The 19,706-nt window shown below is 37.0% G+C and overlaps 1 protein-coding gene across 7 annotated transcripts in view; it reads left to right on the plus strand.

Moving 5' to 3' along the window:
• The first annotated feature begins 229 nt into the window (after positions 1-229).
• aplp2.S (amyloid beta (A4) precursor-like protein 2 S homeolog) overlaps positions 230-19,706 on the plus strand; it is a 63,735-nt gene continuing 44,258 nt past the window's right edge. The window contains exon 1 of one of the 7 annotated variants that reach the window (XM_041570444.1): positions 230-430. In XM_041570444.1, the coding sequence (XP_041426378.1) occupies positions 359-430 (72 nt within the window). In that variant the 5' untranslated portion in view covers positions 230-358. 7 annotated transcript variants of the gene reach the window in all.

Raw genomic sequence — 19,706 nt, forward strand, 5'->3', positions numbered from 1 at the left:
GGGAGTAGCCCTCCGTTTATAAATCAGTAACACCACATACCGAGACATTTGCGCCGCAACTGAAGGGGAAGGGCCAGATCGGATGGGCAAATAGCTAAATTACCATCAACAGAGGCGGCAGATGAAAGTAGAGGCATAAGCTTCTCTCCCATTGGATGAACAGTTAGATGCCAGGATCCGCAGCGCTGTGGGCGTGTGTTTACTTTCTGGGAGAACGGGCGTGGTTCTGGGCGGCACCTGGGCTTGGTGACGTCAATTCCGGATGCGCTTTGGAGCTTTCGCTGCGGTTGGGTAAGGTTCTTCAGTCTGGTGGTAGAAGCTTAGGAGAGAGGAGTTAGCGGACGTGGGAGACATTACCATGGGGACCCCACCTACGCTGTTCGCTGTGATAGCTGTGATATTAGTCCCAACACTAGCCGGTTATATCGAGGTAAGCCTTTTATGCGGCAGGTGGCCTTCTGCGAAATCACTGCTTTGCAACCTACAAAGCAATGATAGCTATGCGCTTCGGAAATTAAGGATAAACTGTTTCCTGAGACATTCCTTTTTCGGGAATCTGTCGAGATGTTGCTTTTTTTATATCTACGCCATTATTAAAGGGGTGGAATCCAGTGACCTACTGTAGGTATACCTGCGGATTCCTGGATAAACCATATCCTGTTGGAGGGGGGGGCATTCCATCCACAGGGAGGCTGCGCATTGGCCCGTCCTGCTGCAGGAGCTTGGACAAACTGACATTGCTCACAGACAGATTCCTTAGGGATGCTGCCCATGGTTAGACGTTTTATTCTCACTGCGTAATGAATCCAGCTTGATGAATCATTGCGCCCTGCTACCTTGGCAAGGACAGGGTTAACTTCCCGTTTGTCTCTCAGGATATCCTTTAGTTCCAATGGCTCCACTCCACCCACTTGCCTTTTCATTCCCCTTTTTTGCTGGCACAGTTAGAGGATGCCTATCTGAAAGCTGCTGCTAATGCTTCTGCCACTTCATACACTCCCTGAATGAATTGTGCCTTTAAATAGAAAATGCATGTAGGGCTTTTATTTTGTTTTGGGGATTTTCAAAGGCTGATTATTCCCATTTAGGAGTGGGGTGGAGTAGACATAAAGGGGCAGATTTATCAAGGGACGACGTGAATTCGGGGGAATTTCCGAAGTAAAAAAATACTATGACTTCGATTTTACTTCGACTTCGGTTTGAAGTAAAAATCGTTTGAATATTCGACCATTCGTTAAAGTACTGAACTTCCACTTCAATACTTGGCCAAACTAAACCTGCCTATGTTAGCCTATGGGGACCTTCTAGACCTTTCTAAGTCTTCACACATCAAAGTAAAATTTTTCGTTCGTACGCTAAAATCGTTCGAACGTTTTTACTTTGATCATTCGATGGGCAAATTTGGTGAAAAATACTTCATTATTTGAATTCGATGGTCGTATTTCGCAGTATTTTACACTTCGAAATTCGATCCTTGATAAATCTGCCCCCAAGCCATTAAGCTTTTTTAACCTTATATAATCTAATGATGTGTGTGTTATACCGACTGGGAAGGACATGCTGAAAGCATCTGGTTGTGCCTGTGGTAGAGAGGGGGTTACAGGTATTAAATCATTTATGCTGAAGCTGGAAGGAATGTGTAAAGCCTTTTCTGCTTTATCTTGAGTTTGTCAGTCCATATGACCTCTGTTAGAGGTCTGATTAGTGGATTAAGGTCAATATCATGATCCGTTTGCTTTTCTCCTTGATATTTGAACATATCGCTATTTGGGTTTTCAGAATCATTTTTTTACAGCACTTAATACTAACTGCTAGGTAGGTTATTGTGCTGGAAATTAATGACTAACTTGTATCTGTCCAACAACAGCTGGGGAGGGAGGGCATAGCAATCTTTGAATCTAGGCCAGCTGATATTTATGGTTTTCACCTTACTAGATCTGTACTTTTTTTTTTATATATATATATGAAAACAAACTTTCCTTTTGCGTCTGGTTGTCTTTAGACATTTTTTATAAAAGGTTATTTCAATTATTTGACACTTTCCGAACATCAAATGCATTTGTTTTTTTTCCAGACTCCTATGACTGCAGTACTAGTAAGGGAATACTGTCTCAGCAAAAAAAAAAAAAAAATAAGTAATAGGCAGGTTTTCTGTATTGTAATAAAATATGCTCTGCCTTTTTGTAAGAGTTTGGGGGGTAAAATTGTCTTGTTGTCTCAGTTAACCTGATAATGTTAAAAAACATATTTAAAAGTGAGGCAGGCTATTAATGTGCTGTAGATTAACAAATAAAATACAATTGGTTTAAAATGATTTCTTTAATGTGCCATGTAAAAAAAACAAACATTATTTAGTCTTCTGGCTGTAGTTATCTGTGCAGGGGCATTGTTGTCTCTGGAACACTCATAAATGAGTTTTAATGACATTTCTTTGTACTGATCAGTTGTCCCAAGGTCATATGGGTCAATAGACTATTTAATCGCTTCAAATTTTTATAAAGAAAGCCTACACTCACATTAATAACCTGGATTTCTCTGGAATGGTTTGATGCATCCTTCACTTTTCCTGTTTGATGCTTTAATAATTCTGAATATTTTCCCTGGTCTATTTTTCTGCCTTTCATGTATTGCAGTCAGATTAAAATTAGAAGAGGTGATTCTATAGCAGTCACATGAATTTCGTTTCCATCTGTTTTTAAAGCTACAGTGAGGATATCTGTTCTCTATGTAATGGATCTTTAAAAAAAAGAGTAGTTCCAAGCTAGTGCAGGTACGGGACCTGTTATCCAGAATGCTCGGGACCTGGGGTTTTCCGGATAATGGATCTTTTCGTAATTTGGGTCTTCGTGCCTTAAGTCTACTAGAAATTCATTTAAACGTTAAATAACCCCAATAGGCTGATTTTGCTTCCAATAAGGAATAATTATATCTTAGTTTGGATCAAGTACAAGCTACTGTTTTATTATTACAGAGAAAAAGGAAAAAAAATGGCTTATTTGGATAAAATGGAGTCTATGGGAGATGGCCATTCTGTAATTCAGAGCTTTCTGGATATCGGGTTTCCGGATAAGGGATCCTATCCTTGTACTAGTTGTTTTGCATATTCGCATGAATGCGTTATTTTTTTTTTGTTTTTTTTTTACCTCCTTTATAACATGGAGTGCAGTGGTGTATTGAAAGAGAACAGTATACAGTGGCAGTAATAGTATTTTCTATTTTCTATTTCCACTGTTGCAGCTGATAAATTAACTATTGATGTGGACTTTTTTTTGACCAACAAAACCCAACATTAGATTATATGCTTATGGTATGAAAATCATTTTATCTGAAATGATTGATTCTATATGTAATGTTATTTGCCTACTTTGATATCATGGTTGTTTTGTAAGGATACAAGCCACTCTCCACATTTTATGATAGTGATTTTGTGCCTACCAGGCCTCACATTATTGCTGGCACGCTACTAGGTGCATAACAGGTGGGAGGTTGCATTGATTGTAATGCCATACACAAAGCCATTGTGCTTAAATTGCCTTGCATCTAACACCTATGTGGTACTCATTTAGGTCATTGAGGCAACAGGCAGTCGCTCAGTAGTCCTGCATTTTACACCTGCTGTTGTCTTCAAAGAGTTTCGGGCTCCATTTGTGCATCTGCACAGGCAAACATTTTGTCACATACAATATACGTTGAAGAGAGTTGCAACTCTGAGATTGGACCAAAGAGCTAGGTTAGGATCAAAGTTATAAAACATTTCATATTGTTTGTATTATTCATAAAATGTTTCATATTGTGTGTCCTTAATCATTCTTTAACTTTAAAGGGGTTGTTCACCTCTGAGTTAAAGGGGACCCGTCGCCCTAAGAAATAATTCCAAATTATTTTCCATCATGTTAGTTAAGCAAAATAAAATTTACTTACACTACATTTATTTACATTTTGTTTCCTTCAGTCTTGGAATTACACAATCACAGCAAGCAGACAGGAGCCATATTTTGGACACTGTTATTAAAACAAATTGTGTATCACCCCCAAAATTTTATGTATGCTTCAGAGTGGGGGACCCCAAGCCCATGCACCAAATTATAGACTGTTAGGAGGGAGGAGTAATGTATGCAGAGCAATGACATCTAGGAAGTGCTGAATAGAAAGTGAAAGTAATTGATTGCTCCACCTCTATGCCTCGGAAATAGAGGCGGGGCAGGTAATATTTGATTGACAGCTCCGATATTAAGCACCTTTATTATAAGTATGGATGCTTTAATGAAAAAAAGAAGTCGGGTTCCATGTTTAATTTGCAAATTACTTTTATTATACAACTTTTTATGTGTAGGTGACAGGTCCACTTTAACTTTAAGTATGATGTAAAGCGTGATATTCTTAGACAATTTGCAATTTGTTTTTATTTTTTATTGTGTTTTTTGTTATTTAGCTTTTTATTTAGCAGCTCTCTAGTTTGCTGTTTCAGCAATCCAGTTGCTAGGGTCCAAATTACCCTAGCAACCATGCATTGATTTAAATAAATGACTGGAATAGGAGAGGACCTGAATAGAAAGATGAGTAATAAAAAGTAGCAATAACAATACATTTGTAGCCTTATGTAATTCAAATAAGGAACAGAAGGACAGAGTTGCAGGTTTAACTGCTAAAGTGCATTTTTAATCGTCCACACTGGGGACAGCTATAGGACTCGCTGCAACTTGCTGTGTGTATAAACCTTACTGCTGAATACATTTGTAGCCTTACAGAGCATTTGTTTTTTAGCTGGGGTCAGTGACCCCCATTTGAAAGGTGGAAAGAGTCAGAAGAAGAAGGCAAATAATTTAAAAAATAAATAATGACGACTAATTGAACTTAAAGGTGAACCACCCCTTTAATCTTGCATTCGACTTCATTCTGGCCCTAGCCTGCTCTGCTTTTTGAAATACTTTGCATGGTGGTCTGTTCTTGCTATGGCTTTGGAATTTCTGCATCCAGGCCAGCAGAGGTTTCATGAGTCTTAGTCTTTTTTTTTTTTTTGAAACCGTCGAATCTAATCTATTAAATTGAGGTATATGCACTTAGGTCACAGGGTTGCCCTCAAGGCTTTGTGTGAAACCATAACAATTTGATCAGCAGCCACTAGCATGTCTGTTAACCATGCATTGACTTGTGATCATCATAGATTAAAGGGAAAATATATGACCCCTTTAAGCTCATTCAGTTAGCCTGTAAAAATGATGCATACAAACCAAACAACCAACCAAAAAAGGCAAGCAAATCTGAAATGGGCAGCCTCAATAATTAAAGGGATCCTGTCATCGGAAAACATGTTTTTTTCAAAACGCATCAGTTAATCATGCTACTCCAGCAGAATTCTGCACTGAAATCCATATCTCAAGAGAGCAAACAGATTTTTTTATATTCAATTTTGAAATCTGACATGGGGCTAGATATTTTGTCAATTTCCCAGCTGCCCCATGTCATGTGACTTGAGCCTGCACTTTAGGAGAGAAATACTTTCTGGCATGGTGTTGTTTTTCCTTCTCAATGTAACTGAAGGAGTCTCAGTGGGACATGGGTTTTTACTATTGAGTGTTGTTCTTAGATCTACCAGGCAGCTGTTATCTTGTGTTAGGGAGCTGGTTACCTTCCCATTGTTCTTTTGTTTGGCTGCTGGGGGGGGGGAAGGGAGGGGGCGATATAACTCCAACTTGCAGTACAGCAGTAAAGAGTGATTTTAAGTTTAAGTTTATCAGAGCACAAGTCACATGACTTGGGGCAGCTGGGAAATTGCCAATATGTTTAGCCACATGTCAGATTTCAAAATCGAATATAAAAAAATCTGTTTGCTCTCTTGAGATATGGATTTCAGTGCAGCACTATTAACTGATTCATTTTGAAAAAAACATTTTTTTCCCATGACAGTATCCCTTTAAAGAAAAGTTTGAATGGCAAAAACCCTGCCCTGAAGTTGTGTGTTTTTTTTTTTTTTTTCCCCCCCTTTCTGGTAAAGCAGTGAGGCATTCCTGTAAAAATTGCCTCCAGGTTGTAGTGGCTGCAGATCAGATTACTAACAAAGCATTTGTACTATTCACTTAGAAAAGGTATTGTCTGCTGCACCTGCTAAATATGCAGAAATCATAAATCCAATGTCCTATCAGATAATAGAGTGGAGCAGCACATCTATTTTTTACCCTTTGAAATGTACTGTAGGAAAAGATTCCTCACTGCTCATCCAGTGGGGTACACAAAAGAGCACTTTGTAACAAAATTAAAGCAATGTCAAATATTAATATTGCAAACATGTATGCAGTACATAATAATTGGCATCATTCGAGGAAAGGTTTATTTTACATAGAGGTCTCGCCATAATGTATCTTCTATTGTAAAAGCTTAGAATATTGTATATCACCAAAGGCTAAGTACTCTTATACAGGTCATGGAACTCCAAGGTGACTTCTAATATCCTCATATTTTACTATTGGAGTACTTTATTATAATACAAAAGTTTCAGTGAGTCATGTAACAGAAATCACATCACTAATAACCGTTTATATAGTGAATAAAGTACCCCCTCTTGTAAATTATTAGGATACCATATAAAAACAAAGCCGAAGGCCAGGTGTTTTTATACAGGTCATGGAACTCCGTGGTAACTTCTAATATCCTCATATTTTGCAACTGGGGGTACTTTATTTATTAAAATACACAAGTGAGTCATGTGACAGATATGACCAATCAGAACTCGCCATTTATAAGGATATCATTTACAAGATATTCATGGCTTTTGTCTATTATAAGGATATCATTTACAGGATATTTCTATATCTTCTGTATTTTATGTATGATCTTTTTGTTTCTTTGATGAGATTTTTTCGTATACAGGTATGTTACCAATCTCATAAAACATCAGTGTGGAGCGGGGCCATTATGTGAATTAGTGGTTGATGTATTAAAGTGTCTAAAGCTGGCCATAGATGTTGAAATTTTTAAAAGGTCTGATCGTTATCGTGAGACCACGATTATCTCGGAACGATCGTAGGAATTGTCCATCAACTAAAAAGACCAATTTGCCAAGAAAACAAAGGGTAGCTGTCTGCTTGGCCCTGCAAACATAGATAGATTGCACTGGGACCGACAGATTTTTATAACCTGGCCGATCAATTTCCTGACAGATGTCACCGAAAAATCGTAAGCTGTTCGATCGTTCGAATCCCACTAACCGCACGATAATTTCTAAGGATTGATTGGACTTCTCTAAAATTGGTCGTTAGGCAAGAGAAATCTTTGCGTCTATGGGGACCTTTAGGGTCATGCCATATTGCAGTCTGCCTCAGGAAAACCCCTTTACAGCAAAGCTATGTGAATCTTCACATGTTCTATCCCATTATAATTGCTTGGAATTGTTCGATAAATGCGTAAGAGTAGAACCCAAAGAGCAGGCATGTACATAATGTAACAGTGATAGAAAGCAGCAAGGATTTCCAGATGTACTATATTAGTATGCCATCCATTAACTGGAAAGCCATTATCTAGAAAGTTCTGAATTATGGAATGGCGATCTCTCCTATAGACTCCATTTTAAACCGTTAATTCAAGTTTTAAAAAAAGATTCCCTTTTCTCTGTAATAATATGAGAACCTTGTAATTGTTCCTAACTAAGATATTTATTATGTGAGGCTAAACAATCATATTGAGTTTATTTAATATTGAAAAGTAGTCTGAGCATTCTGGATAATGGGTCGCATGCTGTATATTTATATATAATCAATATCATATCAAGGCTCTTTAAAGGAGAAGGAAAGCTATGGAGGCATTTTAATGCCAATAGGTTAGCTGCAATAGTGCAAGCTAGAATGCTATATTTATTCTGTAGAATGTTTTACCATACCTGAGTAAAAAGCTCTAGAAACTCTGTTTGTTTAGGATAGGAGCTGCAGTATTAATGTGGTGTGACATCACTTCCTTCCTGAGTCTCTCCCTGCTCTGGGCTCAGATTACAGTAGAGAAGGGAGGGAACAAACTGAGCATGCTCTTGCCCAGGGCAATGAGGTTTATACTGAAAACAGGAAGTCTGATACAGAAGCCCATGTGTACACAATAGAAGTAAAGAAATGTGATGTTTCTTTTGACAGGGGACTCAGAGCAGCATTACTTTGGGGGTTTACTGGTATATTTAGTTGGACCTGTCTGATAAGGCTTACTTAGTTTTTACCTTTCCTTCTCTTTTAAGTTGACTAAAATTATGGATATATTACTCCTTCAAAATCTATTATAGTTGGTATTTTATTATTGAAATAGTAGAACTTCAACTATTTGGAAATGGAAACTAGCAATTTTTATTTATTTTTTTGCTCTAGTTTGCAACTGAAAATATTGCCTTTCTCAATTGCTCCTGCAAACCGTTGTTTCCAATTTTATATGCAAACAGAGTTTCCAGTTACACAGACGTGTAAATCATACATGTGTAGCAAGGCAAAACTTAGGATTCCTGACAGAGCAAGTAAGTGCTTTTACCAGAAAGGAAGAAGCTGTCATGTAGGTGCGAGGAAATGAATTTCTCCATGCAAGCATAAAAAATATGGATATCTCTTTCAAAAATAGTAACTAAAACATATCTTGCTCTTATTTTGAAGTAAAAGAAAAAAGCTGTATGTGTGTGTATATATCTATATATATATATATATCTATCTATCTATCCATGGCTAGACAGGGCTAAATACACAACAGAGAGCACTCAGTGCTAATGGGTACGGGCTGCTTCACATAAGACATAGCTAGCAAACAGAATAATTACTTGGGCTGCATTCAAGAGGTATTTATTCTCTGGCTATGGGAATACTAAGCTGATTGACCACATGTAAGCACTGAAGTTTGGCAAAGCTGTGTAATTTTGAGAATGGAAGCAGTGTTCAGTCACGTGTTACTGTATGGTGCAGCATATCACTTCAAACTTATCTAGGGTGGCTGTTGTTTTCTCATTTTTTTTGTACCCATTACTAAAGAGCTTGAAAATGTGAGCGAAACATAGGGTTACAGTATGCATTGTACAGTGTAAAATGTAATTTCCTTGTTTTTTTTTTTAATGCCATCGTTAGTCTGAAACTTATTTTGTGAATAAGAAAGCATCAATGTTTGTCATGCGATTTGCATCTACAGTATGTACTCTTTCCTGTATACATTGTAATGCTAATGCAGTGTTTCCCAGATTTCCCCACTCGCCTCCTTTTTCCTGATGGGCAGACTAATTAAGGCTTGCGGAGTTGAACCATTCTTTGTAGAGCAGGGGTCCCCAACCTTTTTTTACCCAAGAGTCACATTCAAATGTAAATAGAATCGAGGAGCAACGTAAGCATAAAAATAGTTCAAGGGAGTGCCAAATTAGAGCTGTAGTTGGCTATTTGGTAGCCTACAGGAGGCTGTTTGGCAGTACACTTTGGTTTTTATGCAAACATAACTTCCCCCTAAGCCAAGAACTAAAAAAATAAGCACCTGCTTTAAGTCCGCTAGGAGCAACATCTAAGGGATTGCTCCTCCTGGGATCCTAGGATTCATGGTGCACACAAACAAACCCAACAAATCATACATGTTAGGTCACGTGAGCCAGTTAACAGACAGGGTCCTGTCTTTTGCTTCCCACACTTCTTCATTTTACAGTTAGAGCTGCAGGACTTCTGGTTAGATGATCTCTGCAACAGCACAGAGACCATCACAAAATGGTGGTTAAAGGCAAGAGAAATAAAAGGACAATATTTACTTAAATAAATATACACCAGAAGTTGAGACCAGCTAATTCAGGTATGGGATCCCTTATTTGGAAACCTGTTATCCAGAAAGCTCCGAATTACTTGAAAGCCATCTTGCATAGAGTCAATTTTATGAAAACTATTCTGTTTTTTTTTTAGAAATACTTTTTTTCGCTGTGATAATAAAACAGTACCTTGTACTAGATCCTGATTTAGCAGCATGATTCCATATTGGAGGCAAAACAACCTTTTTGGCTTTATTTAATATTTAAATATTTTAGTAAAATTCCTTGTATCCAAAAGATAGCTGTCCCAAAGGCTTGCTTTTCCGTAAAAAATTCCTTTATTTAAATTATCATTAAAAATATTTGGTTACATTCAGTCCCCCCAGGCCCACCTTACACGTTTCGCACCTTCCGGCGCTTAGTCATATGACTAAGCGCCGGAAGGTGCGAAACGCGTAAGGTGGGCCTGGGGGGACTGAATGTAACCAAATATTTTTAATGATAATTTAAATAAAGGAATTTTTTACGGAAAAGCAAGCCTTTGGGACAGCTATCTTTTGGATACAAGGAATTTTGATATATGTGTCGCCTGTGAACTGGGGCGAGTACCTAAGGCTTCACCAAATGTAAATCAGAGGCGGATTCCCAATTTTGATATATTAAATATTTTAGTAGACTTAAGGAAAAGGTCCCTTATCCAAAAAAATAAATAAAATCCAGGTCCCAAGTACTCTGGATAATGGGTCCTATACCTGTAGTTGAAAAAATGCAAAGACAACAGAAAGTTAAATCTATACAAATTGCAGCAACCAGGGAGATTTGTGTAGGGAAACGTAAGATGAATAACAATGCTGGGGGAATGCAGGAATGTAGATATGGGGTGGGGGCAGGGAAATAGTTGAATGGAATGAATATGAAAAAGCAAGTGGCCAAGAGCAATAAAAAATGTGGAAAGCACGCATGGAAATTTACATGTGGGAATGCATGTTTTTGGTCTAACTAGCCTGAGGCTGCTTTTTATTCGCTGCCATTAAAGGTCTGCTCCTGTCACTCCTAGTTGCTTAGCAGACTTATTGATTTATGTGCCAGGTTTGTATTGCTCTGATAAATTGGTATGCAAGGGAATTAACCACTGTAACACTCTAACAATAGCACTGAAGCAAAAATGCATATCATACATCACTACTGAAACTGCAGTAAAATGATATACGTATATCTACTGAACACACTCACGCACAGACAGATTGATGCATATAAAACATCTTCAGCCCCATGGTCAAGGCAAAGTGCCCATATATAGAAGAAAATATATGACTTGCTTTTGTGCTTTTTATCTCTTCTGAAATAAGCAATTATCAGCAATATGTAACCTGCAGCTCTCCCATCTTCCAGTAACCAACATTTTTAAAAAAAAAAAAAATTGTTAGTATTCATTGAAAAATAAAGACCGACACAAATTAAACTTTTTAACTTTATTAAAAAATAACTTACTGAAACTCCACTTCCGTTCTTCTTGAGAAAAGACGAAAGGGCGACCATCCATTCTGCAGCAGTTGATTTCTACTCCCTGGCTATCTCTCCTGCCCGATTTTTACGAGGAGATTGAAGTGAGCTGCCCGGACTGTAACTCTGTTCTGAAGATTGTAGTTGCACACACAGGGCCAGACCGCGCCGCGCAATATATTAGCATAGCACTGGGAATTAGCACTTACCCCCGCAGCACCTACAAGCTCTATGTTGGAAACCCCATACTGAGAAATATAGTAGCTATTTTAGGACATGAATGGCTGAAACATGAAGAAGGTCAACATACATTTTTATTGGGCCAAAAATATACCATGGTTAATGCTCTGTGTCCTTGCCTCTGGAATTTATAAATTCACTTTCCCATGAAAGTTCCCTTTAAATGACGTAACTTGTTTTCCCAAGTAACTGAACAGCTTGATATTTCAGGTCTCTTATCTCCGTTACTTTGTTTCAAAGTTCAGCTATGGTACATTTTAAAGATTAGCTAACATGACAGTACAGGAATGCAGTGGCATCGATAATTCTGGTTTAGGGTAAGGCCACACTGGGTGTTTTGGGGAGATTTGGTCCCCTGGCAGATTTGATCGGAGTTTATAGCAGAAAATATTGAGATAAATTCGGACTTTGATAAATAACCCCCTTAGTGTGACACTGACCTTGCTTTACCAAAGAAAGCTCTGATTCTAGTAAGTACTGGCTTTTTCAGGGCTTTTTTTTCTAGTCATTTGGAGGAGACAAGGGTTTATACATTTTGTCATGTACATAAAAAATTGTTCAGTTTTCCCAACTGTTTTTGAAATGCAGAAATAAGTAGTTGACATTAAAAAAATTCCTTTGCTGGAATCCATTTTCAAGTAAACAAATATTTTTTAATATTTAATTATAAGACAAGCCATACTCTCTGTCTTATTGTCCCATTATTTTTCAGTGAGACTGAAAATCTCTAATATCTTAATAAACTGTATAAATAAAGTTGTTTGGAGAACATTTCCATTGACATCTATATAACCTTGCCAGCTTTTACTTGCCGAGTTTTTCTGGCGACTCTTAATGTTTTTTTTTCCTTTTAAAGTGGACCTGTCACCCAGACACAAAAATCTGTATAATAAAAGTCCTTTTCAAATTAAACATGAAATCCAATTTCTATTTTTTATTAAAGCATTCATAGCTATTGTAAGCTCATTTAAAAATATCAGCTGTCAATCAAATATTGTCTGCTCCTCCTCTATGCCAGTGGCATAGAGGCGGGGCAAACAATTACTTTCACTTTCCATTCAGCACTTCCTAGATGTCACTGCTCTCCCCACATTCCTCCATTCTCTTTACTGTTTAATTATGTAGCCAGGACATGGGGATGGACATCAGGTCCCCCATTCTGGTGCACAAACAAGATTCTGAGATGATACAAGACTTGTCTTAATAACAGTGTCCACAAAATGGCTGCTGCCTGGTTGCTATAATTATGAATTCCCAGACTGAAGGAAACAAGATTCAAATAATTTATATAGTGTAATTAAAGTTAATTTTGCTTGACTAATGTGATAAAATAGGATTTGGAATGGTTTTTTTTGGGTGACGGGTCCCCTTTAATACATTTTGATTATTTGAGATTTTGGAAAATACTTGCGCATCGAGAAATAAACGCCAACTCCATTTTTGATCTATTTCTAGGTATACAGATCTCCCTTACCTTTACATCTTGTGAACGTTTAAGATATGTATTGATAGGGTAAAAATATAAGAAGAATGAAGAAGTCACTCTTTTTGTGGATGAAAAGAGGAGAGTGTACACTGTACAGGGTCGTACTCTATGCTCTTTACCTTGATCGTTTCACATTCTCCACTTCCACACACATTATTGCTTCCCTTTACCATGGATTGTGTGTGTGCTTCTGATACTTCCTTCCACTTGTCCCCTAAATCGATTGTGCGGCTGTAATATTGCCACCATTTGAGCCTCTTTGTGTATCGCCATTTGTTTCAAGCATGGCTTGTTAACTTCCTTATTGCTCTGTTCTTTTAAATCTGTGCCCATTCAATTGTTTGTTTACTTCTGTGTCTCAGTCTTCCTTCAGTGTGATACAGGTAAACTTGAACAGATGCAGGACTGAAGGACAAATATCAGGTAACCGTAAACACAGAGAGCTTATAGCTGTGTATCCAAGACATGTGTGTATCAGTTTTACAATACACTATGGGCAACTAGTCACAAGATGGGAGTTTGTGATGGTTGAAGGGATTATGGGCATGCTGATCTAGTTGACTGGGTGATAGGATAGCTGAATTGGGGATGGGGTATATGGTGACAGAATTATGACAGGCTGACTGATGAGGGAGGGACAGGTCACAGAAGTTTGGATGATGAAACCCAGAATGAGCAGGCACCATGGAGGAGCTTTGTTAATGGCACTAATCCTAATGCATGTCTTACTGGTACAAGTACATTGAGAGAACCAGAAAAAACAACAGAAGCATAGAGGTATGCATGTCCATTTAGAGTTAAAGTGAGCAAAATAATGCAGAGGATTTCAACAGGGAAATTCTGATGGAAAAGCTGAGCAGATCCCAACTGAGAGTTCAGGAAGGATGCTGTGGAAGCTATTAAGAGTGATTTTATGATACTGTGTTGGCAACCATATTTAAACTTACTTGATGTGAGAAATTATTTACTTAAAAAAAAAAGACACAAACCATGCAGTAATATTTACACACAACTTTAAAACCATTGAAAGTGTTTAATTATGGCACATGGGAAACTTGCTTAGAATATTTTATTTAATTCCTGTTTCTAATGTACACTTGGAGGCAGGTTTCATACCACAGACTGAAGGGTCACTTTAGAGATTAGGTATACTCTGGTGTCTGCACCTGCACACACACCTAATGATTATAAGCTGCTTAGTCTTTTAGAAGTCTGCTTTCTCTCAAAGGGACATCACAATTGTTGTTCTGTGCACTAGACAAGTTATTTGTATTGCTTCAAGTGTTCCTTTCTCGTCACATTCTGTTTATCATGTTACCTTTAAGAAACAGAAAGGAATAAAATTGTAATGTTTTAGCAAAGGAATACAATTGTAATGTTTTAGCAAAGGAGACTGCTGTTAAGATGCTGCTGCTTTGTGTGTGGATGATAAATGGATTTTGACACATTTCAATGCCTTCTTTAATACTTACCAAAACTTATCAAAATTGGCACTAAATTGTATTGCAAAATAACAATTATCTGCTTCTTATATCAAATTAATCATTGATCGGGTAGATAATTTGTTTTATCCTCAATATAGAATGTGCCTAAAAACTTTTAGTGGTTAGGGGTCCAAAATATGTACAATACAATAACTGGTTTTTTTTTTTTTCTTACCTCAATTGCCAGAAGATATACTACTTGTTTGGCAATTTAGCTTGAAAGCTTTAAGTGCCTGCCTCTCCAATCTTAATTGTTCCTGCACATTCTAGGGAATACAGCCAAGCTTCTTAGATGGCAAGTGATATATTGTACCTTTTTGGAGCCTTACTGAGGTCATGTCTGCATTCAAAAATGATGGTAGCTGAAAAGAAGCATTGTATTCCAACATTGGGAAGCATTTTAGTAAAACTGTGATGTATCTGGTGATCCGGTGCTACAAATAGTTTATTGGCAATATGTGTCCTGTTTTATGAGGTTTTTGTTCTGTAGAGATCCATGAATAGCATTTTACACCTTTCTTATGCGAGATCTAAAACCTTGATACAGTGGAACCCCCATTAAGGGGAATAGAAAAAAATGGTGTAAAATCAGGGAAATACATTATGCATGATATATTGGTGGGCCCACAAAACGTTGTGTGAAATAAAGGAAAACTTAAATCTAGGTATGTAAATTGAGTGTTCACTGTACTTTTCAAAGCATATTTGTTATTGTAAACATGTCTTTTTGCCCTATTCAAGTTGACTAACTGCCCTTATGGGTAGGCAGCTTTTCGGTTATTCTGGAGTACATCTGCAGCAAATTCTAACATTGTTTTGCCTCTTCTGACCAGTGTAATTTTTGTTGCCTCAAGCTCCGAAACAATTTGCAGGGCAAAGACCCCTCAGTTAATGGTGGAACGCTGAGAACTATAGCTTTGCAGAATCAGGAATGCTGATCTAAATATATATGGTATATGGTCAGATATGCTGACTGGACTTCTCAGTAACTAGGAGGTCATTGTTAATTCCTGTTCTACTTCATAGAAAATAGTAATGGCTCCCAAGCCCTACTCAATAAATCAATTCCAGTTCCGAACAAAACTCAAAGGAAATTGATACAATTCATTTTAAAGCAGGAAGAAGCTTTCTGTTCCTATTATTATGTTTCGTCTTAAAATTAACTGGATAATGGTAAATGGAAGACTATTGAGTATAACTTCTGATACATATAGTACCTACTTTAAAGTCTGGTCAAAACACAAACCATGCAGTAATATTTACACACAACTTTAAAACCATTGAAAGTGTTTAATTATGGCACGTGGGAAACTTGCTTATAATATTTTACTTAATTCCTGTTTCTAATGTACACTTGGAGGCAGGTTTCATACCACAGACTGAAGGGTCACTTTAGAGATTAGGTATACTCTGGTGTCTGCACCTGCGCACACACCTAATGATTATAAGGTGCTTAGTCTTTTTAGAAGTCTGCTTTCTCTCAAAGGGACATCACAATTATTGTTCTATGCACTAGACAAGTTATTTGTATTGCTTCAAGTGTTCCTTTCTCGTCACATTCTGTTTATCATGTTACTTTTAGGAAATATAGTTTTAAATGTTAATTTTTATTGTAAAATCCATAATTTCCTTGTGCTTTTTGGGATCTTTATATATACATAATGAGAAACCATGTACATTTTGCATATTCAGTATATTTGTATGTATTGCAAGCGCTCCCCTCTGCGTAGGTGGGCGTTAATTTGAAAGAAAAAGAAAAATACTTGTGGTTAAAAACAAATACTGTATGCATAACCAATAAAGTTTTGGAAAGAAAATACTAGTAATGGAAAGGAAATGCTCCTTTAGTCAAATGTAAACATATTTAAAGGAACATTGTTATTGCAGAATCTGCATTTTTAAGCATTTGGCGTTAAGCGTTTTCTCTAACATGAAATACAGCTTTCAAAAATTTAGATATTTAAAATAAATGCCCTGGCTTTGTCTCTGCTGCATCTGCTGATCCATGTCTTTGCCATACATAACTTTAATTATTTATAGTAGTTTGTCATTATTTTGATGCAGAGAGGATGGCTGATTGTTTAAACCTGGCTTATAAAATACAGAGACCTCACAGTAAGTGTAGTTTTTAATAAGATCTCGTGGGTACAGTTGTCAGGATCAAGATGCTATACTATATAAGCATATAGCTATTAAAAGAAACACCTGGGATTATGCTTTTAACTTGTTAGATTTTTATTTATAAAGTGACTATCCTTTGACACTTTAGTCTGACTCTTTTTGTTCATTAGGTGTTCTCAGACCTGTGCATCTCCTAGGATCTCCTGGGATTTCAATTGCTAAATGTTCTTGTGCTTGACAAAAAAAAAACAATATATATGTAGTTTTCTGTGTTCAACAGAATGCACATATTTTAATCAATTATCAAAAACCTATTTGGTTAGATATTTTAAAGAAATGTCTTGTTTTAAAATGAAAGTCCCTGCTTCATAATTTTGAAATACAGATGGCAACTAAAGGAGAGCTGGCCTATCCAGTCTTGCTAACAAAACAATTGATTGAAGGGATAATAGTGTATGTTATTGTGATGCACTGAATCCAATATTCTGCTCAGTATTCAGTCTTTTTCAGCAGGATGCAGATTCAGCTGAATCCAAGTGCCCCGCGGAACCAAATACAAATCCTTAAAAGCGTGACTTCTCGTCACAGTAACAGGCAAATTGCAAACCCCCACCCCATTCACTGCACATGATTCCTTTTAACTCTTATGTGTTATGATGGCATAAGAGAAGCTTCATATGTACCAGTTTGTTAAACAAAGGAGAAGGACTAATAATAGGGTGGTAATAACAGAAGCAGAATGACACAACTGGGTGTTGTGTACACAAAGTATGTAATATTTGTCACTAATAAGATTTAGGTTTTGTATGGTTGTTTTTTTTTTTTAAGCAACATGAGCAGAGGGGAAACTAGACCTGCTATAAATGCTGCAATCGGTTCTATTTTCTATTTTGCTTGTTCCAGTTTGCAGATGCCTTTACCAATCACTGAAAACTCCCTCTGAAATGCTATTAACTGGCACAGTGTTGGAAGCACAGATAAACTCTGTGCTGGCAAAGCTGCTGTAATCCTTATTGGTTGACCTGAATTCCAGCACAGGCTACAGGGAACACTTTACTTTGATTCTGAAGAGTGTACAAAAGATGAAAGACTTGGGTTCTGTATTGTATTGCATTGTCTATCTGGTTATCCTTCCTGTGCTGCTTTGACAAGTTTTAAAACAGTGTTCTCCCAGGAAACATTTAAAAATAAGTGAAATATTCAATCTGTTTTTGTTCGCAGAATACACCGGAAATAAATGAGAACAGGCCTATAAATGTACTGAAACATTAATTTTAAAAAGTATTAGACCAGCAGCAAACCATGCAGCTAAAAAGGACTAGAGACTGCTTCTTATACCTATTAATCATTTCTCTCTTAGCAGGATACTAGTTTGGGCCCAGTATTACCTCACTCATAAAAACAATGCAGCTCATTGAGCATTGTTCCCCCATACAAACACAATTCACAGATTTGAAGGGGGAGAAATGTATTTCAGGTGATTGGTGCCCTTTAATTTCAGATATGAGCAGGTTTATATTAGGACTCATCACTATTATATAGATCACTTTTACAATGAGCCGTGTTTTTTTTTTTGTTTTTTTTTTCCCCCTCTCAAATGTTACTCATGTGGTGGCTGGAGCCTAAGCCGGAATTTTTCTTTTTTCTTTTTCTTTATTAATTAGATGATTGTGTGTTTTTGGTCCATGCCTTTCCGTAATTTTGGTTGTGGGTTTTCCAATGTTCTCCCTTTGTGAATATGGAAGGGTTCCGTTATGTGTGGTACATTAGCATTAAAAGCTGAATATTTCATAAGCTCTTGTTCTCTAATGTGTGCAGGAAAATACACTTAGCATTTTTAGGCCTTTCTCAAAAAGTAGATGTTTCTAGTGAATAGCAGGGCTCTGAAAGGAGTAGTAAACCCTCTTGTCCAAATGAGTGCAATGAATAGGGATTGTGCATAACATACAAGTACACAATTATCTCTCTTTACCCTCTGTTGTAACTGTTTTGTTAGAGGTAGTACATTATGCATTGATATTATTGATGCACTGATATTCTAATTCTCTATTTAGCATGGGCCAAGCATTAAGTAACTTATATTTCCCTGCTTAACTCGAATAACAAAAATTAAAATTAAATATTTAGAATATAACTGTGATTTGTTCACAGATGCTTACTGATTATCTTTGGATATTTCATTATAACTATGTTTCTCCTCCAGTTTCTGTTTTCCTTTTTGAATAGCAAAGATATACTTCTGCTTTTTAACTTTCTACAGAGAATTAATTTTAAGCTCATCTATTTATACATAAATACTATTGTTTTCTGTTAGGCTTTATGATTGGCTCTATTCTGTATTATTTTTTTATAGCACACTGCACTTTTTTATTGAAATTTGGCACCCTTGATTTTCAGTCTGTGTTTTAAAGCAATTATCACCTGGCCGTTTTCCACGCAGCAAGCACATATAGAAATAAATGCTTTAGGTGATAGATATACCATTGGGTATAATTCAATCAGTTTATACTTACCTGCTGTGCATGTGCATTAGTTAGGGAAAGAATTTTACTCTTAACAGGTTGGATTGTTTTTTCCAGAATCAGGTCCTTCTGGATGTCATCTAAGTTTCTATAGAAACTGGCCACTAGCATTATTAGAGCTATGTAAGAAGAAGTTCTCAGGGGAGCTTGCCTTTTTACACCCCGGAGAGAATGGCACACACTACAATTACTTCCACAGTGATCAAGTATCTTGCTTTAGACAAGTAACATACTGAACCAATTGTTTCCTTGACTGAAATTTACTCTAAACTACACTACTGCTACTAATAGCAGCAGCTACTTTTTGTGGCTTCAAAATATCCTGCCATAGACCATATGCCAAAAGGGTTTCCTTCTCCTTTAAAAACAGGGAGTGGTCAACACTGATTTCCATTATCGGCCCTCCACCATGTAGGCCAGAAAAATTCCGGCCCTCTGTACCACAGAAGTTGGACAGCACAGTTGTGGAAGAACTTGAAGTAGTAGAAGCAAGATATCTCGGCAGTTAGGTTAAATACAGTTTAAATATATAGTGCTGTGCAAATGAGAGAGATATTATACAGCCTTCACTGCTAGCTTTCCCTCTACATATTCTAGAGACTAATGCAAGAATTTGT

Source organism: Xenopus laevis, chromosome 7S, assembly GCF_017654675.1.
Source record: "Xenopus laevis strain J_2021 chromosome 7S, Xenopus_laevis_v10.1, whole genome shotgun sequence".
In the NCBI taxonomy this organism is placed as follows: Eukaryota; Metazoa; Chordata; class Amphibia; order Anura; family Pipidae; genus Xenopus; species Xenopus laevis.